At 36.6% G+C, this 23,942-nt stretch overlaps 1 protein-coding gene across 1 annotated transcript; it reads right to left on the reverse strand.

The window, feature by feature from the left end:
- Positions 1 to 1,289: 1,289 nt before the first annotated feature.
- Positions 1,290 to 23,708, reverse strand: tgm2b (transglutaminase 2b). The gene is made up of 13 exons (XM_079882954.1): positions 23,597 to 23,708; positions 18,117 to 18,296; positions 14,069 to 14,287; positions 13,847 to 13,965; positions 12,207 to 12,335; positions 11,661 to 11,841; positions 10,235 to 10,373; positions 9,974 to 10,077; positions 7,314 to 7,553; positions 6,963 to 7,238; positions 6,036 to 6,196; positions 5,049 to 5,185; positions 1,290 to 3,436 (listed from the first exon to the last, which is right to left on the reverse strand). Exons 1-13 carry the CDS (start codon positions 23,598 to 23,600, stop codon positions 3,286 to 3,288), a joined length of 2,040 nt encoding a protein of 679 aa, XP_079739080.1. The 5' UTR covers positions 23,601 to 23,708; the 3' UTR covers positions 1,290 to 3,285.
- Between the last annotated feature and the right edge of the window lie 234 nt (positions 23,709 to 23,942).

A 23,942-nucleotide genomic window follows, 5' to 3' on the forward strand; every position in this document is an offset into this window, starting at 1 on the left:
ACCTACATCAATGAAAAGGGTTTTTGTCCATGGAAGTTTTCTTTTTGCACCTTCAGGCATTGAAGATAAATGTGATTCAGTTGTCAGCTAGTGTGGAATGAAATGACCACTTGGGAATGTTTATACAATGAAAAGCTGTATAATTACACAAGAAGAAAAAAACACTTTCTGTTATGATTTACTCATACATGTCTTACATAGCACAATCTTTTTAAAATGTAACCCAAAACAATTGGATTTTCTGGTGAAGACTTATAAAATACAAACACTTTATGAAAACTCTGGTGTAAAATGGGAAACAAAAGATTCTCTCTCTCTCTCTCTCTCTCTCTCTCTCTCTCTCTCTCTCTCTCTCTCTCTCTCTCTCTCTCTCTCTCTCTCTCTCTCTCTCTCTCTCTCTCTTTTAACTTTCAATGCTTTAAAGGTGCAGTATGCTATGCGATTTCTATGTGATCGCACAATTCCCTACTATATAGTAGGCAAAAAAGTATGTCCTCCTAAATCACAGTATACAGGCAAAAAGATGACTTAGGCTACTTCTTCAGGTGAGATTATGAAGTGTGCATATGGACACTTTACTATCCCATGAGGCCATGGGACAGGATTTATGAATGGCAGTGAAATGGCTGACATTGATAGTGTCACATGATAATGATAACATGGCGAATGAATTACATTCATACTATTCACTCATACTATATAGAACATACTTTTTAGCAGTTGTGAAGCAATTACGGTTTCACTTTATTTTGATGGTCCCTTTAACACATTCTGTTGTCTATAAGTGACATTGATTGCACCTACATGTCTACTAACTCTCATTAGAGTATGAGTATAGGCTACTAGTAGGGTTAGGGTTAGAATAAGCTGACATGTAGTTGCAAAGTTACTTATAGTCAGTAGAGTGTCTGTTGGTGACCATCACAATAAAGAGTTTGCAGATATTAAGCAGATATTCCACTAATACTCTAGTGAGAGTTAGTTGACATGCAGCTGCAAAGTTACTTATAGTTAACTGAATGTTCTAAAGGGACCATCCAAATAAAGTGTTACCGTAATTACTAATTCAAGTACCTACTCAAGAGAGTATTTGATTTCGGATGCAGCCATGCTGTTGATATTTGAAATCACCAAAACAAAATGATAAAGTGTTAAAGAATAAAGTGTTCAGTCTGATCCACTTTCTCAGAAATCGCTTACTGCACCTGTCTGGTGCTCTTCAAGTGCTCTGGTGCTTTTTGACTGGGAAATTTAATGTTTATTATGTTTTTTTTTTACTTCTTCGGAATGGTGCGAAACTTGGTAAAGGTTTTGGCACTTGCTATGTGAACACACACACACACACACACAAAAAAAATCACGGACATGATTCAAAAAGGTTAAATGGTCCTGAAAAAAACAGTCACATTTGTGCTCCTCGCGGCCAAAAATGAGTACATTGGAAATAAATGGGAGACAGATTTCATCTAGTGAAATCTTTTGGTACTGCGGCCAAACAAAATCTCACTGAAAGCTCATTTCTCAAGCTCAAATTTGGAACACAACTTGTTTAGATTTATGGTTTTGATTTTCTTGTAGTTTTAGAGTAAAAAATATAGATTTCATATTAAAAATTTTTTTTTGCATTTTTCATAACTATAAACGTAAAATTCTGTAACTTTTTTAAGTTCACTTTTTTAAAACTTTTTTCACATCAGCAATAATTTGCCAAGTGTCATCTTTAAAAAGAGATCAAACTTGAGTCTGTGCTTTAGACCTGAAAATGAAATTAAATTTAGTCGTAAATCTTGAATATTTTATGCTCAAAACGTGAATAAATGGATAATAACTACTCCGTAAATATAATATAGCACCATAAAATCCCATAAAAAAATACAAAATATTAAATAAAAAACATTATCAAACTAAAATATAGTAGTACATTCCTTTCATTGAAATGATGCGAAGAGCTTAGGGTTAAATAGGTGGAGGAAATGAGGAATTGTTTGAATGGTGGTTAGAGACATTACAAGTCCAGTGAACTATGCCTAATAAATGATGTGTAATGTGTATTTTGGATTGATATTGATATATAGCAGTGATATCGAGGTGAAGAGCTGCCAGTAGGGAACACAATCGCATGTTGTTGAGTATCTAGGGTGTGTCACAGAGGACATTTGTCATGAAAACACATCGCCTGAGGGATGACTTTAACACAGGAGTGCGTAAGATTATCATCAGTTATCATCTGTTTTCACCTTTTAAAAGTTACATTTTCTTTGCAAATTCCACTTAAACATATGGGTCAATGATGAAGTTTAATTACATTTTAAAAATAAATACAGTTCACTCTCATCCATCTCCTGTACTTCTGCTGTATAGGAAATACAAGGATTCATTGTAATGGTGAGTTTATTTATTACTTGTTATGAAACAGTGAATGTTGTCAGAAAACAATGGAAAATATCAGATTAGTCTGTAATGCTGCATGTAAATGTTTATATGCTCTATAGCAACAGTGTTTGGGAAAGACTTCCTCTGTCGGCACATGAATTGTAATGTGCTGAGGTAATGTACTAGTGTTTATGCTGATAACACCCTTCTGGTCATCATTTGAAGTAGATCAAACAGGTGCAAGTCTGTACAGTGATTAAACTGAAGAAACCTTTTAATAGGGTCATTATTTTAGGAATAAAACAATGCGATTAAAATTAAGGACCATATTTCAGTCATATGTGGACGAACCCAGCTTCTGCTCACTCAATAGGCATCATCATACATTTTCACTTTTGAGAATAGATTTGGCTGCTTATAGTTTTAAGAACTGCATTTTTTTATACTTAGAATTTAAAAAAATTCTTCTGAGACTAAAAACACTCCATCCAAGATTATAGCATATTTTTTTTAATGAAAAAGTAACAGCTGAATATAAAAATATATTTGAAGCAAAAACATAAAGATGCATGTAAAATGTTTAGTCTCGCATCTAAAAATCTCAATGCCACATTGCCGTCTCTTCAATGCATCATTTTCATTCTTTTGTTTTTTAAAGTATAATATGCAGTGTGGCTCCAAACACACATCCAGAAATGTGCATGCTTCCGTGTCCTAAAAATGAAAAGATTGCACATGTTCTCTGCTTAAAAACATGCGGTGCGTGTAGAGTATGTGCTGCTAAGAAGCCAGAAACATAGTGTGGCTTTTCACATTCTTAGAAAAAAATACAGTATATAAAAGATTGTGTAATACTCTCTGAATAATGAGAAGTAGAAGGAAAATAGATCCGTTTATCTCCAGCGAAGACTCTCATTTTCCGATGATGACGTTCCTGTATCCTCTAACGTGGCCCAGCTTGTCACTGTCAAAATCCACCACGAGTTTGCGCAGGCCGGACTGAGTGGGAGTGAAGTAGATTTTAACTTTGGCCTCCTGCCCAGGTTCGATGGTGGACTCCAACCTGAGACGAACAAATATTTACACGTTAGAAATCTCACAGATTCTCCTCTATTCATATCTCTAGTCTCAATAGTGTTTATTCAAATATAAACTATTAGACACTAGCAAAGAGCAGTGTGCGATGTTTCCTCGCTGTGTTTGAAGGTTCAGCCGGTTCGAAAAGTCTGAGAGCACTTTGAAAATCTGGGATTTTGAGGAGTTTTGAAAAAAAGTTAAACAGAATGCAATGTGATGATAAAAGTCTGATGGTGAATTATTTAGTCACATGATTTGTTGAGGTAAAGACTTTTTGGATGCACATCTACAAATGTATTAGTTAAATGTGTTTTTGTCGTAGTTTATGCATATCCGAATAAAAATGTTCCATCACAAGCAAGCAAGCATATAAGTTTATGGCTAGCACTTCATTTTACAGTTCTTTTCCACGTATACATACGCTGAAAAAAACACCTTTTTTTGAAGTTGTAACTAAAACAAAGACGGAGTATGTTTTTCTTTAAGAAAATACTATTTCAGTCTTTTTACTTCAAAATGTCATGTTTAATTCAGTGTGTTACTTGCCGAATTTACTTGCAATTTCTAGCATTTCTACACCCAAATTTTCTATTAATTATTAAAAAAATTAGATAATTAGTAGGTCTCTGAACCACCCATGTAGTTGCCTTATATTACTCACCATGTTCTTAGGTAAGTACACTGTAAGTTTACGTGCATTTTGTGAACTGCATTTGCATCTTGGTGCTTCTATACAGTATTTATTCAGGTGATATCCAAAAATGTGCATACAATATGTGAATGGAAGCTCCAGGCTAGTGACTTGTGTATATCACACACAAACAATAATTTATTATTAATTAATTTATAATTTATTAAAAGTGGCCCTATTATGCTATTTTAATGGCTCCTAATTGTTTTGGAGTCTCCTACAACAGATTTACATACACTTTAATTTTCTCATAATATCCACTGCAGCATCAGCATCGTCTGAAATGGTTTGATCGAAGATTCAGTCTCTCTAAACCCCGCCTCTCTGAGTGCTGCTCTGCTCTGTTTAGTCAGACGGCCCAGTCTGCTCTGATTGGTCAGAAAGCAAACGCTCATTATCATATCTGAATCTCAGCTCTTGATCACAGTGATACGAACAGTAATGATGGCGTGGGTTTTACCGTATCAATCTCAATCTCTGTCTTCTCGACATGAACAACACGAACCAAACTCTTCCAGTCTCAGATAAACTACAGTGTTTGAGGGCGGGGCAAAGAGACACTGATCACCCAATCAAGACCAGAGGCTGGAATTATGCAAATTAGTTCCAAACCTACAGGATCATCAGGAAGTGAGACTGGAATTACTGACAACTCGTTTCAGTTCAGAATCACTTCTTTCTTTTGGGAGACAATAACTCCATTTATCTGCACTTTAATCTTTAAAACTGTTCACAGCTTTTACATTCACAAACAGCTCTATTACACACTACATGAAAGGGAATATCTGAAAAACCACAATAAGGACACTTTAAGATGATTACCCAAACTCTGCAGTGTGTTTGTAGCCATTGTTTCTCACTCTCTATTGCATTTTCTCATTCTACTAAAGACAGTTTGTGTTCTTACTTCTCGGTGATGCTGCTGCCGCCCGTGAGGTTGGCGCCCTCTATGGTGAAGCAACAGCTTTGCAAGGGTTCGGGCAGCGGGTTCTGTAAGGTCAGTTCTGCCGCCAGCTTACGGTTCTCTTTGGGTTCTCCCAGAATCTAGAACGACACATTAATGAATGAATGAGACATTTATAGGTAACACTTTATTTCGATAGTCCACTTTAGACATTCTTCTAACTATAAGTAACTTTGCAACTAACTCTAACTAACTCTCATTAGAGTATTAGTAGATGGTCTGCTTAATATCTGCTAACACTTTATTTTGATGGTTCACAAACAGACATTCTACTGACTATAAGTAACTTGGCAACTACAAGTCAACTTATTTTACTAACCCGAACCCTAACCATAACAGTCTACTGACAGTCTACTAATACTCTAATGAGAGTTAGTTCACATGTAGTTGCAAAGTTATTTATAATCAGTAGAATGTCTAAAGTGGACCATCGAAATAAAGTGGAACCCATTTATATGGGTTCATCTCCTCAACCACCACAAGTGGTACAACATCAACACATACATCAACATCAACATACACACACATCAACACACACACACATCAACACACACACACACATCAACATACACATACATCAACATACACACACACACACACACACACACACACACACACACACACACACAGACATCAACATACACATACATCAACATCAACATACATACACACACATACACATACATCAACATATACATACATCAACATATACATACATCAACATACACACACATCAACATACACACACACCAACATACACATATATACATACATCAACATACACATATATCAACATACACATACATCAACATACATCAACACACACACACACACACACACACACACACACACACATCAACATGCATCTGATAGCTTGTGCACGCCTGGCGTCGTCATGTCCACTTGTGACGGAGGTGAACGTGGTCGTACCCTGATTTTGATCTCGGGCTCGTCCAGCACGATGTCCCGCATGGCCATCACGGCTTCCCTGGTGCCGTAGTCCATCAGCAGAGCGCCCAGGCGGATGAGGTTATCCTCCATTAGATTATCACAGTACTTACTGTAGTTCAGCCTCAGAGGAACCTTCCTCTCTGGAACAAACACACAACATAATCAAACACTAACTCAATAATATTAAATGGAAAGTCAATATCAATTATGGTTAATATTATATACATATAATAATAAATAAATAAATAAATTGTTATTACTACTACTGCTAATAATAATAATTAAAGCATGTACACAAATGACAGGTAAAAAGTCAGTAGTATCATATAAACGGAAAGTCAGTATCAATTCTGTTTAATATTATTTCAATATATAATATAATTAATATACTTTATTTTATAGTATCCTTGTAACACGTCACATGTAGTTACTATAGTAATAACTATAAATTATGCATAATTACATGCAACTAACCCTAAACCAAAACCTAACCCTATAGTAAGTACATGTAGTAAGTTAATATTACTCAGCACTTAAATGTATAATAACACTGTAACATGGACACCTTAAAATCAAGTATAACCAAAAATTGCTATTACTACTAATACTAATACTAATAACAATAAAAAATCAAATTTATTGAATATTGGATAACTATATAAGAACATTTTATTAAAAATAGCCATTCCTTCTGTTCTATAAAAGCCATAACTCCAAGCTATGCATTACAATCACTTTACCATTACAATACCGTAAACATTACAATACGTTATGCATATGCACATGTATGTAAATGCTTGGCCAATGCATTGCTAATGCACTTGAGGCAAGAGTTTTCATCAGATGCATTTGGCTTTGCATTCTGTACATCAGTCACACATTCACACATCAGTAATGAAAGCGCACCTCCTCCAGGAGCCAGCTCCACATTGAGCAGGTCTTTAAAGCCACACTCTCGGCCCACGACTCCGTTATAAGACACGGCACGCGACGCAAACACCAGACGGCACTTCTTATCCTCCTCGGTGTTATTCGTCGCTATCGCAAACACGTCAAAGTCGCAGCCCTTCCTGATCCCCGAGGACAGCTTGATGCTGATGTGAAGCCCAGTGTTCGCTTGCTGCTGCTGCAACTTGTTCTGGTGGTTTGCTTTCTCAAAAACCCGCCTCTCCTCCTCAGAGCCTGGAAGAGGTTGTTGAAATAAGTCTCCTTATGTTGCGATACTGAAAGGAAGTGCACTTGTTTGTTTATCCCTACCTTCAGGATATTTGTACAGGTGTGTGATGTCTTCTCGCTCATCTCGGCCCACGCTCTTGGTGCTGATCTTCTGTCCCACTGTTTGGTCATTCACGATTTTTCTTGTGTTCCCATCTTTATACCTCAGATATTGCACTAAGTCTGCGTTCACCTCCGCGAACACAAACGCAGCGTCGTATTTAAAGGTGAGCTCTCCCTCTTTAATGGCCCGCACAGGAACCGGCCCGCAGCAGAACACACCTGAGAGAACACACATTTCAGATGAGGCTAAATCTGTTCACAAGACTAGGAATAATGTCAAGTCAAGTCATCTTCATTTATATAGCGCTTTTAACAATGTAGATTGTTCCAAAGCGGCTGTCCAGAGATACAAGGATAGTTTAAAGTAACAGAGATTGTTTTGGCTTTATAGCAGTTCTTGAATAAAGTTATTTTCCAGCTAAAGTTAGTTTGATTTTATTAACTTAGGGGCCGCTAACACGACACCGTTTTAACAGGAAACTCTACACAGACTTTAAACGCGAAACCTGTGAGAACGCTGATGGCGTGCACATGCGCATTATAGGCTAAGCCTTAAAAAACTACTTGTCTGGCCTTAACATTTTTGATACAGAATTTTATCAAATTAAACTATCTATGTATCTATCTATCTATCTATCTATCTATCTATCTATCTATCTATCTATCTATCTATCTATCTATCTATCTATCTATCTATCTATCGTTCTATCTATCGTTCTATCTATCTATCTATCTATCTATCTATCTATCTATCTATCTATCTATCTATCTATTATTCTATCTATCATTCTATCGTTCTATCTATCTATCTATCTATCTATCTATCTATCTATCTATCTATCTATCTATCTATCTATCTATTATTCTATCTATCGTTCTATCTATCTATCTATCTATTATTCTATCTATCATTCTATCGTTCTATCTATCTATCTATCTATCTATCTATCTATCTATCATCTATCTATCTATCTATCTCTCTATCTATCTATCATCTATCTATCTATCTATCTCTCTATCTATCTCTCTATCTATATCTATCTCTCTATCTATCTCTCTCTATCTATCTATCTATCTATCTATCTATCTATCTATCTATTATTCTATCTATTATTCTATCTATCATTCTATCTATCTATCTATCTGTCTATCTATCTATCTATCTATCTATCTATCTATCTATCTATCTATCTATCTATCTATCTATCTATCTATCTATCTATCTATCTATCGTTCTATCTATCAATCTATCTATCGTTCTATCTATCGTTCTATCTATCTATCTATCTATCTATCTATCTATCTATCTATCTATTATTCTATCTATTATTCTATCTATCATTCTATCTATCTATCTATCTGTCTATCTATCTATCTATCTATCTATCTATCTATCTATCTATCTATCTATCTATCTATCTATCTATCTATCTATCTATCTATCTATCGTTCTATCTATCTATCTATCTATCTATCTATCTATCTATTATTCTATCTATCATTCTATCGTTCTATCGTTCTATCTATCTATCTATCTATCTATCTATCTATCTATCTATCTATCTATCTATCTATCTATCTATCTATCTATTATTCTATCTATCGTTCTATCTATCTATCTATCTATTATTCTATCTATCATTCTATCGTTCTATCTATCTATCTATCTATCTATCATCTATCTATCTATCTATCTCTCTATCTATCTCTCTATCTATATCTATCTCTCTATCTATCTCTCTCTATCTATCTATCTATCTATCTATCTATCTATCTATCTATCTATTATTCTATCTATTATTCTATCTATTATTCTATCTATCATTCTATCTATCTATCTATCTATCTATCTATCTATCTATCTATCTATCTATCTATCTATCTATCTATCTATCTATCTATCTATCTATCTATCTATCTATCTATCTATCGTTCTATCTATCAATCTATCTATCGTTCTATCATTCTACATAGATATATATTTTTTTGGTTCTATACTTGTTGACACAGTATAAAAAAAGATTTGGTTTCCTGGATTAAAGGGAGGGACAGAATCCTTTTAGGTTTCATTAAAAAAAATGTTCATTTAAGTTTAGAAGATTTAAAGTCTTACGGGTTTTGAACGACATGAGGGTGAGTAGATGATGACAGACTGCACAAAAAGATTTTTTTACTCAATATTTTTGTCTTGTTTTCCAGTACAAATATCTAAACATTCTTAAATCAAGATACATTTACTTGAGTAGCAAAATTACAAAATATATTACATTTTGTTTCCTGATTCTTTTTTAAAAAATTAAGTGTTTTTGCTTAAAACAAGAACAAGTATCTGCCATTGAGGTCAGAAAAATAATCTCGTTTTCCCTTTGAATTAAGTTGAAGTAATTTTTCTTACACCACTGACATATTTTTCTTGTTTTTTGCATAAACACGCTTAATTTTGATAAATATTTCATAAAACAAGACTCAAGTCATTTTGCTAGATGTATCTTGATTCAAGAGCGTTTTGATATTTGTACTGAAAACAAATCAAAAATATAAAAATTTTGCAGTGCAGAATGTTCATTTTTGGTGAAGTATCCCTTAAAGTTTGAGAAAGTTGGATTTCCTGTATGACAGGAAGAAGAGAGTCTACACACCTTCACTTTTCTCCTGTGGCGTCGGGTCACTCGCCTGCCAGCCGTCGAATCCTGGAGGGAGATCGGGTCGGGTCATCCAGCTCTCAACCCAGCAGTGGTAGTTCCTACAGCAGAACATGTTTTAAAAATGTCCTGAAGTGTCCAAATATGCGCTTTTTAACCTCATTTTTGAGGTTTTATATCTAGAAACTGTAAATTTTGATTGACAAATCACGTTCTGCATGAGTTATTTATATAAAAGTGTTTTAATAGAAGTCATACCATATCATATCTTTGGTGCTGCTGCGGTCTAGTTCACCTTTCTCGTTGAAGAAACGCTCGATCACAAGGTTGCTGTTGGTATCATGGGCAGAATAGTAGTTTGTAACCACCCTGCATGGGATTCCCAGAGCGCGAGACACTGAGGACAAACACAACAAGAACCTGCTTCATCTGTTCCTCATTTCTCTCGTTTTACACAGTATAATGCACTGCATCTCAACTGCTTTTCCTTTAGACATTGACTGGAGGCCTAATGCTGAACCAAAACTGTTTATTGTACAAAACTAACAAAACTGTCCTTAGAATGAAACAAAATAATGAACGGCACAGGCCCAACAACATGCAAAATTTTGTTACAGTGTAATTATGCATTTAAGTACCGAGTAATATTAATTAACTACATGTACTTACTATAGGGTTAGGTTTAGGATTAGATTTAGTTTAGAGTTAGTTGCATGTAATTATGCATAATTTATAGCAATTATTACTATAGAAACTATATGTAACGTGAAAACAAAGTGCATGTTACCATTATTACCATGCCAGAATAGGAACATTTGCACTTTTGTAGATGCATACGGAAACAGTGATTTACCATCCAAACACTGAGTCAAATACTGTATTATACTAAATTACCATTTTAGTGAAAACTGTCTTTTTTGTTGTTGTCATTTGGTAATATGGTTAAAAATATCACCAGATCAACTTGCCATCCATACAATTTTGCCCCTCCACTTTGGAGGCTAAGATATTCCTGGTACTTTTGCTGGAATCTACGGAGCCCCTAAAGGGACACGGTGAAGGAAAAAAATATGAGATGCGATGGAATGCAAAGTTTGTCAGGGGAAAGCAGGCATTTTGTGAGCATTTTGCGTTCCCCTGAGAAACTTTGCATTCACTTGCATGATGTCTGCATTCCCCCAAGAAACTTTAAGTTTGCTCGCAAAATGTTTGCAAATTACCGATCTTTGCAAATGCAACATTTTTCTGAACGCAAAGCTTCTCGGGGGAACACAAACATTTTGCGAGCGAACATAAAGTTTCTTAGGAGAAAGAAAGAAAATTGCAAAAGAACGCAAATGCATTGAAAAAATATTTTTCCTGCCATCTCAAATTTTTTTCTACACCATACTATGTTTCATTAACAAAGATCTGCAGGAGCACGTTCAGATATAATCTACCCAGTCAGCGCGAGAAGAGGCTTTCATACAGATCCGGCTTACCTTCCATCACAGTTTTTCCAGCATCTCCATTATTCCTAATTCCCAAATTCAGAGCTTGGAGCCCAGCACGTCAAACACTTATTTTTTATCCTATATCTGATTATATGTAAGTGTGAACTTGTGAAGTCACTTTAGGGGCTCCGTAGGTTACAGTGGGCAACCAATTGAGAAGCACTACATCAGCTAATAGGATAACATAATACCTGTACAATTGATGGCTGCAAAGACCCAGCACTGTCCATATTTCACCCCCATACAGGAGCTGTTGTACCAATTCCTCAGGATCTGAACGCTTCCCCTCCAGAACATGGGACTCACGCCTCCTTCAAACGTGTTGTTCCAGCAGCCCTCCAGGACACCATCGTCCCTGTCGTTACTGTTAATCTGGGGAGGAAAAAATCATCCTAATCCGTCCACTGTCTTGTAATTTACAGAAAATCACATGAAATAATTTTATCATGGAAAAACATTTATAATTTTGTTCCAGAAACTAGTGAGCTGCCTAGCAAGACATCTGATGATGCAAACGTTGATGATATAAATTATAAAATATTATAAAATTATAAAATATATAAAATGCATTATAAAATATATTGTTTTGGCCAAATTCCAAGGCAGCAAAGAATCATTCTAATATGCGGATTTGATGTTCAAGAAACATTTCAACGTTGAAACATCAATGCTGAAAACTACAAAGCCCCTAAAGATGATTAATATATATTTTTATGTTTATGTTTATGTGCACTGACCATAGCACTGAGCACTCGTGTGACATAGATGACGTTTCTGCGCCCAGAACAGTCCTTCCCAGGGTTCCTTTTGTGTTTGGGGTTCATGTCAAGGATTCTTAAACAGGTGTCCAGTATGCCTTCCTCGAACTATAGGACAAAACGCAACAGAGACACAATTAAAACATGTGCAAATAATGCACTCTTGTCATGCACTAATGGTCATTTTTTTCCTAAAATGCCTGTAGGAAAAAGGAAATCTGAGATCCAGCGAGCAATTAAGATTAAATGGCTAAGCACATTCTGAAACTCCTGCTTCCAGATGTTTTGCCAGAGGAAAAGACGGAAATGAGGTAATCATGCATGTGTTCCAAATTCTCAGAAGAGATTTCAACAATGCCTCAAACTTCTGCATTTAAAAACCAGAGATCTCAATATTAACATTTCCCAACATTTCTCAGAGTATTCTTTCAATGATCCACATGAATTAATGTGCCATATTTACAATGCAAATCTTCATCTTCAAGCAAAAACAGGCTTTATTTTTTTTTTTTTGGGTGACTTGGATTATCGTTAGCTAAAACTTTTTATGTCAAGTTACATTAATTGAAATATAAATGAATGTTAACAGAAATAAAATTGGAGAGGCACTTCAAGAGAGTCCGCACACTCCCCCAAAGACAAGAAATGTCAAAAAAGCGAGATAAAATCAATGATTTTACTGAAAAATGAGACAAACGTTTCGATCACGTGACCTTTATCAATGCCAAGTTCGCAATGAAAAATTACAATGTAATTTTTGCAACTTGTTCAATTTAATTAATTCAAATAAGCTAAAGTAACATGATTTTTAATATTTTGTTACAACTTAATTTCATTGTGTTCAATCAACCTAACATATTTAAAACGTGATATGTGTGAAAACTACATGAATAATTTTTGCTGACAACTAGCTGGACAGTGGATCTGTAGTTCCCAGCATGCTTTGCAAGGGACTGCATTAGGAGGGTAAATTTAGGGATTAAAGTGTTATTTTATGTTTTTCAGTAAATGGAAAGATGTTGTTAGTTAATGTTAGCATTTCATGTTCAGTTATGTTAGAAACTTAGAGGACTTTCTGTAATGTTTTTCAATTTTGTGGTTAGCATTATGCAGAAGAGTGGTGACTGTGTTTAGGCTTGGGTACCTGGAACTATATATCTATTAAACCTCATATATTTATTGTTACAATGTAAAAAGTAGTTTTAATTAATTGAACACAAGTATTTCACTGTCATTGGAAGTAACTGTAGAGTCAAGGTAGATAAAATGACAATATTTGCAATTTAATCTAGGTGCGATAAAATTTAAATGTAGTTAACATGACAACATTTTCTCTATTAGCAATGTCAAAGCTTTAGGAAATGACCATTTGTTTTAGTAGTCTTTTTGACTAATTGATTTTAAGTTCATACAACAAGATTACAACAAATAATTTCAAACTAATTAGAATTTGTTGTAAAGATGTAATTTAATTTCGTGGAAAAGTTTTCCTTAATTTAATTAAGTTTGTTTAACAGCTTATTTTTTTTGAATGACTGTCTCTGTTAGACGGTCTTTAGAGCTCATTTAGTTGGCGAGATCATGAGATTATGAACACATGTAATCGTGCATGTTGGTACCTGTCCAAAATACCAGGCTAACGGGATGGGGTAATTGGTATCGCCCCTGAAGATGATGCCATCCTGGGCCAAAACATACTCCGCCAGTTTCTCCTCGCTGTCCATGTACACCACATCTCCTGTGAGTCAGATTATGGGTTGAGCACGCAGAGATCTTACTCATAAGGAACAGGATATCTGTGCCTATAACCCTAAGGCGTGTGTGCATCTGTTTGTACTCACTCGGACACCAGGGATTGAACAGCAGTATGAACTCAAACTGGACGCGCTCATCTAGCGTCAGGACGTATCGGCCGATGGGAGCGTCGGGCGCGGGACACACAGACAGACACACGGTGTCTGCGGGAGGACTGGTCACTGCAGCGCTCCAACACGAGCTGTCGATCTCGTCACTGAGACCGAACACGGCCCTGGTCCCGTACTGCTCCACCGGCTGAGGGCCTACACCATCACAAACACATTACTGACTGACCGATCCTGCTCTTTTCTTTACAGAACTGCCAACACAGGCGCATTGGAAAAACATGCCTGTTGCAACATTTTTGCAAAACGTAAAATACGTACCGATACGTACATATCACGCAGTGACAGTAATGAACACTAGAGGCAGTAAAACAGCAAGCATTAACCGGTTTCACACACAATTATGATTACAGGGGCAGATTAGGGATTAATAAAGACTTATTTTCACGCGGTTCTATACACTATTATGTTATGACCTCAAAACACTTTTTACCATAGTGCATGACTTGTAAACGAATATTTTGGAGCTTGCATCACTTAACCAGCTCCATATCTTCACGTTTTACTGATGTACTAAGCTTGCTCTGTAGCTCAGCTGGTATAGAAATGTACTTTTTGCTTTTGTTAACACTATCGAGTAGGTTTGGGGTTTAGTGTAGGTGTACGTTATTTTAAAATGGCTTTTCTGATGTAAGTTTAAGGAAGATCTGTCGCAGCTAGCAAAAAGTCTATTAGATGTTGAAAAGACGTAAATCTTCAACGTCTAATTACGACTTTTCAACGTTGAAAACAGGTCGATCTTCAACGTCTTGATGGAATATGTAAAACTCTTTACATTTATTTGAGATAATAATGAACATGGTTTGGTAGTTTGTTTTTCTCCGTTATTTTAGCATGTTTAACAGACTCATCCTGTCTTAGATGATCAGTTGAAAACACGCAGTCAAACAGTCCGGCCGAAACTACTTTGTTGAAATCACGTCGTAAACCAGTCCAAGGCGGACCGACTTATTTTCAACCATATTTCAACGTTGAACAACGGTAATTGTTTACTGGGGTGTGTTTGGATATTTTCAAATGCAATTTTATGGAAATTCCCCCCAAAAATATTCAATGCTGTTGCCTCACTTATAAAAGTGACCAGGGAAGATATAAAATTTTTTTTTTTTTCAAATTTAAATATATATATATATATTGAGAAAATTAAATTTATAATGTTACAAAACATTTATATTTCAAATAAATGTCGTTTTTTTTTTTTACTTTCTAGTCATCAAAGAATCCTAAAAAAATCTAATGTATCACGGTTTCCACAATAATATGAAGCAACACAACTGTTTTCAACATTGATAATAATCAGAGATTATATTAGAATGATTTCTGAAGGATCATGTGACACTGAATATTGGAGTAATGATAAAATTCAGCTTTGATCACAGGAATAAATTACATTTTAACAACACAGAAAACATTGATTTTAAATTGTAATAATATTACACAATTACAACAAGCTCAGTGGAACAAAATCATCAAAATCATCTATTTGATGGTGAATCCCAGCCAACAAAAATATGTTCTATGAATTTTTTGCTAACGTTTATATTAAGTTATGTAAACGTTATTTCTGATTGTTCCCTGAACATTAAAAAAGTCCAGTTTTTAAAATGTTTTTTTTTTAAGTCCTTGCTTATGTAAACGTTAAGGAAACATTCCATTCTTCAAACATTATGGGAACGTTACTTTCAAATGTTCTGAAATAAGAAGTAAGATTTAAAAATGTTAGACGAACCTCCAACTAAAACATTTCAGAAAAAAAAAGTTCCATGAATGATGTATTATGTTTTTGTGCTAATATTTAGAATTAAAGACCAGATAACTTTGAACGAATGTTCTATTACCGTTACTGGACGAGCATTTGACAGAATCTTGTCAGAGCCTCAGGGATGTTCTGAGAACGATTACTGTTAGCTGGGATCTTAAAAGTATCCTCTGAAAATGCAGCTGCTATAATGTCGCTTCGCGGCACGACAGACTTTCCACAATCAGCGTGAAGGAGTCCATAGGGAAGGGATGCAGTGTTTAGTCTTTAGTTCATTAGGCCTCTCCGGTTGGCACAAAGTTCACATTGTTCCAAACTTAAAGATATTCACAGATACAATTGGCGGTTTGAACAAGAATGTTTCTCAATGTTCCCACCAAAATTCCCCTTATTTTGATCCTAAAGACAGTCAGGAATGTGTCTACGGCATCAGTCTCTGAATCTCACATCTCACTGAGTCTATGACCCTGCGTTTAAAGGGCACACACTGGAATTGTGTGCTCAGACTTGGAAGTATTCCAGATAAGCCCCCCTCGCTCCACATTTCCCATCAATACAACAGCGTATCTTAAACAACAGTGTCAGCGAATCTGTTGATCTTTTTCGGGAAAGAACTGGGGACACCCAGTTTGTCTGGGTGTAACAATTAATGCTTGTCTGATGACCTCTTTAAAGTTACCATGAAATCAAAATCAACAATTCTTGTGTTTTTTATGGAACATTGCAGTTTTTATTCTAAATGATTTATCTGTGCACATCATTATTGTTGTAAATTCATGTGCCTCGTAATCTTTAATCAAAACAACAGCGAAATCTCTTCTCTGATGACGAGGGCGGGGCAACCTGTCACTCACACAAGATCCACCAATAGCAAACCACAACCATCCAATCAAATCCTCACAGACACAATCAAGCCCCGCCCACATTTGTTCTTGTTCACTCAAATATACGTCACAACAGAGAAGAAAATACTAGTGCGACTTCTGTTTCTTCTCGACTTTAATATCACATCAATCTGAAACTTTATTCAAAACCAAGTGAAACGGTGCATTCTGATTGGTTTCTGCAGTATCATGATGGATAGCCCCGCCCACTCTGAAATCGTCCCCTGTACATTAAACAAATAATCTTCTGATTGGCTGACTGTGTCATAGTTCTGATCAGACAGAGTCACACCTGGTTCGGAAGTGTCACTGCATGCAAAAGACATGTTTGTGCTTATTAAACTTATTAGAACTAGATTTTTATATATACATTGGCCCATGCAACTAAGAAAGACAAAGAGAGTTTTCTGAATGTTCACCAAAACAAATAGTTCTGTACTTGACACTGATGATAACTTCTAAGGGATTTACATGGGTGATATCTCGTCACAAATTCCGTTGAGCGAGCCAGAAGGTCTTGTTTTCTTGACATCAGAGTTATCTGAGTCTGAGCAGAGTTTTTCCTGTCGGTTACACACTGCGGTCTCAGTGATGTCTTTGTTATCTCTTGTTCCAGCACCTCCTCTCAGCTCTAACACGGCAGAATCTATTACATGGAAAAGTCCAACAAGATCCCGGACATCCTCAACATCAACTTCTTGATCTTCAATAAAGAAGGAACTTGATCTCTTTGGAAAATAAAACTGTTGAACAATTGCTTCTGAAAGAATTCCTTCCTACATAATATAGTATGGGGATGTGGAGATAGGGAAGAATGGATTATTATGACAAACAACTATTTCAGAAACATTGGTGTCTTTTTCATATTGCTATCTCAGGCTTTTTAAAAAAGCGATGATCCTGAGTGTTAAAGTGAGTCTGAGTTAAACGAAAATGAGTTTCAGAAATTCTAAAAAAAATTGGGTTAATTAAGTAGACCCCTGACAAGACTGTCAACATTAAGTACATTAAATAATAATAATTTAAAAATAATAGCTTACCAAAATAGTCACTTATCTTGACTTGACTTATCGTGCTTTAATTATAGTAAAAAGATTATATAAGTCATCCCTGGCACTAACAAAAAGCTTTAACTGGCCAAACGTCTCTACACTGATGGTTTTCAAGGTGTTTTGACCACTTGGTCATGCTTGCTGAAACCAGCTAAGATGGGAAACCACTTTAGGCTATAGGGTTTAAGGCAGATGTCAGCAAACCTGACTTCAAAAACACACTCTAAATTCCTCGGCCTCTGTAAACACACACACCTGAGCCGCTGCATTACCTGTCTCTGCAGTGATGCGCATCTGACTGGATCCAGGCTGGTAAGAGCCAGAGTTCAGATACAGGCTAATGGTGAAGGCCTGTCCTCGCCGTACGATCAGCCGATCCGTGCCGTTCAGCTCCGTGTGGTGGTCCGTGTTGTTAAACTTACACGCCAGATCCCAGGTGCCGATGTCTAGAGCTGAATGAACAGAGGACAGAGATCTTTACAGCTCTCCATGCATGAACATGACCACACACATCAAAATCCGGGACTTTATCCATAAATAAATGATCATTATACAAGTTTATACAACAATCCTCCAATCTGATGTTTGCTCAAGACAAACTGTCCATCTGTTTATTAGTGTTGTGGATTTTACAGTGACTCTTTTTGCATGTTAAATCGTTTTGCCAGTAAGTAGCGATAAGATACTGTACTGTATTTATACATGAGTCTCAATCGTTCAACAGCTTGTCATTGAATCATTCATTCAACCCATTCATTCAAAAATTGCAGATTCATTAAATGAAACAAATGACTTGAATTATACACTCACCTAAAGGATTATTAATTATTATCGGGTTGAGATCTGGTGACTGTGGGGGCCATTTTAGTACAGTGAACTCATTGTCATGTTCAAGAAACCAATTTGAAATGATTCGAGCTTTGTGACATGGTGCATTATCCTGCTGGAAGTAGCCATCAGAGGATGGGTACATGGTGGTCATAAAGGGATGGACATGGTCAGAAACAATGCTCAGGTAGGCCGTGGCATTTAAACAATGCCCAATTGGCACTAAGGGGCCTAAAGTGTGCCAAGAAAACATCCCCCACACCATTACACCACCACCACCAGCCTGCACAGTGGTAACAAGGCATGATGGATCCATGTTCTCATTCTGTTTACGCCAAATTCTGACTCTACCATCTGAATGTCTCAACAGAAATCGAGACTCATCAGACCAGGCAACATTTTTCCAGTCTTCAACTGTCCAATTTTGGTGAGCTTGTGCAAATTGTAGCCTCTTTTTCCTATTTGTAGTGGAGATGAGTGGTACCCAGTGGGGTCTTCTGCTGTTGTAGCCCATCCGCCTCAAGGTTGTGCGTGTTGTGGCTTCACAAATGCTTTGCTGCATACCTCGGTTGTAATGAGTGGTTTTTTCAGTCAAAGTTGCTCTTCTATCAGCTTGAATCAGTCGGCCCATTCTCCTCTGACCTCTAGCATCAACAAGGCATTTTCGCCCACAGGACTGCCGCATACTGGATGTTTTTCCCTTTTCACACCATTCTTTGTAAACCCTAGAAATGGTTGTGTGAGAAAATCCCAGTAACTGAGCAGATTGTGAAATACTCAGACCGGCCCGTCTGGCACCAACAACCATGCCACGCTCAAAATTGCTTAAATCACCTTTCTTTCCGATTCTGACATTCAGTTTGGAGTTCAGGAGATTGTCTTGACCAGGACCTAGGTGTGTGCCGGTTTCAGAATTGGTCGGGGGGGGAGGGGCGTGGGGTATGGGGGGGAACGCCTATAACAGTGTTCGTCTGTTATAGGACAACTTAGTTTGAATAAACGAGCAGACACTGATTAGCTATTTGATCGCCTAAATTAAAAAAAAAAAAAAAAAATTATATTTGCATAGTGTTCAATGTTGTTATCGATAGAGATACGCGGATGGGGCATTATTTCGTCCGCAACCGCATCACAAAACTCATCATCCGCACCAACGTTTTTTGACCAAATTTCAAAGCCGCACCCGCCCGCCATCCGCTGATTGTTTTGCGGTCTATGGACGATGCAATGCTCTGCTGATGCGAGCCGCAAGAAAGCCCTTGTCTGTTCTAGAAAGGATGCAGCAAAAATATTTAATGCTAATGTATGAGGCATATGCCTCCGCTGAGTTTCATTCATTTACGACGAGACGCGCTCTAGTTCACAATGCGGCGCGCTGTCGCCTCAATGTCACGGTTATTATATTGTCTATATTTGCTTTTTATTTATTAAATAGAAATACATGCAATTGGTTGATGAAACATTTATTAAAATTAATATACAATTTATACAAAACGAAATTCGCTTTAAAGAAAGGCTTTCTAAAGAAAAACTTAATGAAGTGGTAAAAATTATGTCTGACGATTTACAAAACAAAACTTGCGTTGGTAGTTGGCAAAGAATCAAATACAGTTGGAAACGACGTAGACCATTAATGACACAGACTGTTAACAATTGTTTTTAATTAGTTTAAACATTCTCTATGATAAAAAATGTTTGTAAAAATATTTTAATAACACGGTTTTGGCGGTTATAGAGATCTAATGACGGTGTTCGACTATAACTATAACGGTTATATACTAACCGTCACACCCCTACCAGGACCATACCCCTAAATGCACTGAAGCAACTGCCATGTGATTGGTTGATTAGATAATTGCATTAATGAGAAATTGAACAGGTGTTCCTAATAATCCTTTAGGTGAGTGTATATCATTTTGTATAGTGTAAATAACATGAAGTGAACATTTTTCAGTGTCGTGAGAGAATCCTGCGATCTCCATTCTAAGCAAAGAAAAATCAGGATTCTCAATTTATCCAGAATCATGCAGCTCTAGTTGACACCATCAAACCCTTATTTATAGCGACACATTTCATCACATCTAATCAATTCCCAATGGATTCAATTAAGTCTCATCCTACATGTCTCTTTAAATATCCAGTTTTACTATGACCTATAAAATTACAGAGGTAAAAGGGGTTGTGAAGAGCATATATATATATATATATATATATATATATATATATATATATATATATATATATATATATATTAGCACTCCCATTATGCATGGCACGCCAAGGTTCTTCTAAAAATACAAACCTTGTCGCCTTGTGTCTGCACTCGTTAGTGACCAGATTTAGAGCAAACTGCTTGACCTCCCGCTGACCACCATGTCATTCACAGCATTTAGGAGACATTTAGGAGCTTAAATTCCCTATTTGCTCTGTTTACATTCTGCACATCTATTTTAGGAAGATGAGGTTTAACTGCATTAAAGGTGAAGTTAAGGGGGGAAACACACTGGGGGGAAAATGGACTTTCACTTACTTTCCCTGCTGCATGTGCTTTGAATAAAAGTCACAATAAGTGTGTCAGTTACAAGCAAACAAATAAAAAAGCACTAAAATCAGGCCATGATTCAGTGGATCTGGGAACCTCTCGTCTAATGTGATTATAAAGTGAAGTTTTTGCACAACGCACAGATCTGTCCTGTGTGCTTCAGGTCTGCTGAGACTGAGATGCATGACTGTTTCTAATAAGAGCATTGGTGAAGAATGCACAGCTCATGTGAAGCATGTTGATGTTTAACAGATGCCGTCTTCAAGGACACTGAGACATGTCTGAACTTTGAACTCTCTCAATGTAGCCTATCATTTCTCATTCATCCTTTCCTGATGCTTTTCACGTTTTAATTTAATGAAATTGTATTTATAATTAATACATTAAATGTGAGACTTTTCAGCACAAAAAAAAAAAAAATTAAGAGTCTTAATCAATGTTTGTCCTGTTTGATATTAAGGTCTTGTTCAGATAAACTAACCTTTTTTTGTCCCTAGTTTTTTGGCTTCAAGATGCCTTCAAAATGTCATTAAATAGTGTGTAATTTGTGCCCTGCAGTGTTTTGGGGTGCAATAAAATAGTGCAATAATGAGATGGAATTTCTGCAATGACATCGTTATAATACCTACAATATTGTGATTGGTCTTTATTAAACATCTGGGTAACGTGATATTAATGGAAAGTTTGGGGAGTCTTTGTCTATCTATCTATCGATCCATCTGAAAGGAGACAGAAAGAGGAAGGTTCATGGAGACTCATGGGAATGCGGATCAAGTTTCTTTCTTTAGTGTGTTGTAAACCAACCCTGCGGTGAGAAAATTAGTCTCAGACCAGAAAGAAAGTGTGTGTGTGTGTGTGTGTGTGTGTGTGTGTGTGTGTGTGTGTGTGTGTGTGTGTGTGTGTGTGTGTGTGTGTGTGTGTGTGTGTGTGTGTGTGTGTGTGTGTGTGTGTGTGTGTGTGTGTGTGTGTGCCTGTGTTTAATGAGGTATGTGTGCAGTGGGGTGTTCTCTGCTTTCTCTCAGTAAACCCTCTGTCGTAATCTTTACCACATCTTTAATCCTGGTCTAAAGAGATGCCGTCTCCATCAGTGTGTGTGTGTGTGTGTGTGTGTGTGTGTGTGTGTGTGTGTGTGTGTGTGTGCGTGTGTCTGTGTTTAATGGGGTATGTGCGCAGTGGGGTGTTCTCTGCTTTCTCTCAGTAAACCCTCTGTCGTAATCTTTACCACATCTTTAATCCTGGTCTAAAGAGATGCCGTCTCCATCAGTGTGTGTGTGTGTGTGTGTGTGTGTGTGTGTGTGTGTGTGTGTGTGTGTGTGTGTGTGTGTGTGTGTGTGTGTATGTGTGTGTGTGTGTGTCATCGCTGGCTTACACGCCTCTGTTTAGCTTTCAGGGTGATGCTGGTGATATTCTGAGTGTATTGTAGACTGAACTGTCTGCCAGAATAAACTATAGCGAGCCTCAAAAATATCTGCCCGCATTTCAATGAACAAGTGACCGGACGAAGAGCGGAACAACAAACAAGTGAAAGAAGATTTTATAAGCAGCTGAGAGAAATAATGAATCTTTGACTCTCCTCCCTTATTAAATTCTTTGCTGTAATTTTCCATTTATGGTTCGGTCACTGGTGTACTATTTTAATCATTATGACCCTTGGTAAATATTTTTAGTGGAGTGCCTGTAAACAGCTGTGTGTAGATCTGAAGACATCATGTGTGTGTGTCCTACAGAACCTCATTCAGCAGCAGAGACGTTTACATACAGTGGAAACTACAGTACACAGCAAACAGGAAAACAGACACCACACCCGCCACTCATGACATAGCCTATATAAACCACAGAGTGTAAAACTAATCACAATGCACTATTCACACAGAGCAGAGATGCTTAAATGAATATCTCTGCTTCATTATATGGTATGAAAAGACTGCAAATAATTACTGTAGTTGTTGTAAACAATCAACATGTGCATTGACCCATCATGGAGCGCGCACACGCACACACAGTTAATGAACGAATAAATGAATGAGAATTAATGAAAGTACAAATGCATTTAAATCTGTCAAACACATGAACTCCATGTAAACATAAGGTAACCTAAAATGGTGGTAACATCAAATTTACTGGCTTTATTCAAATATATTCTTTAATATTACATAATTATTTTGCATTAGCCTACGTTAGGTTGCACTCTAAAAGTTTAAAAGGCCAGATCAGATCAAATAAATTCATATGGCAACTGCTGCACAAGTTAACTTTTTATAGTGTCATGCAAAACATATTTCTTATAGGCTCGATGCATGTGGGAAAAATATCAAACAAATATTACTTCATTCATAGAATCTTAAAATTTATAAACATGAATAGAGTGTGAAACGCACTTACCCATGTTAATACTGTAGTGTAGAGTTGTTCTGTGTTCCAGCGGTGTGTGTGTGTGTGTTCAGTCAGTGATAGTCACTATGTGCGCGCTCTCAGACACGCGCGTCTTTATTGTCCGGCGCGACGCGTCAGAGGGTCACGCCCACGCGCGTGTAAGAGCTCGCGGACAGTAACACACATACCCGTACATACAGCTCAATCATTCTGTATTAACCTCACTATTTTATCGTTTTTAAATAATATTATTTTAAAACTTTAATCAAAATGACAATTAAGTAAATTGTAAATCATTGTTCTGCTTTGGTTAGAGGGGATGCTTGTTTTGTCATTACTCCTGCTGCTACAATGA

The sequence above is a fragment of the Squalius cephalus genome (genome assembly GCF_949319135.1).
Source record: "Squalius cephalus genome assembly, chromosome: 10".
Taxonomy (NCBI): Eukaryota; Metazoa; Chordata; class Actinopteri; order Cypriniformes; family Leuciscidae; genus Squalius; species Squalius cephalus.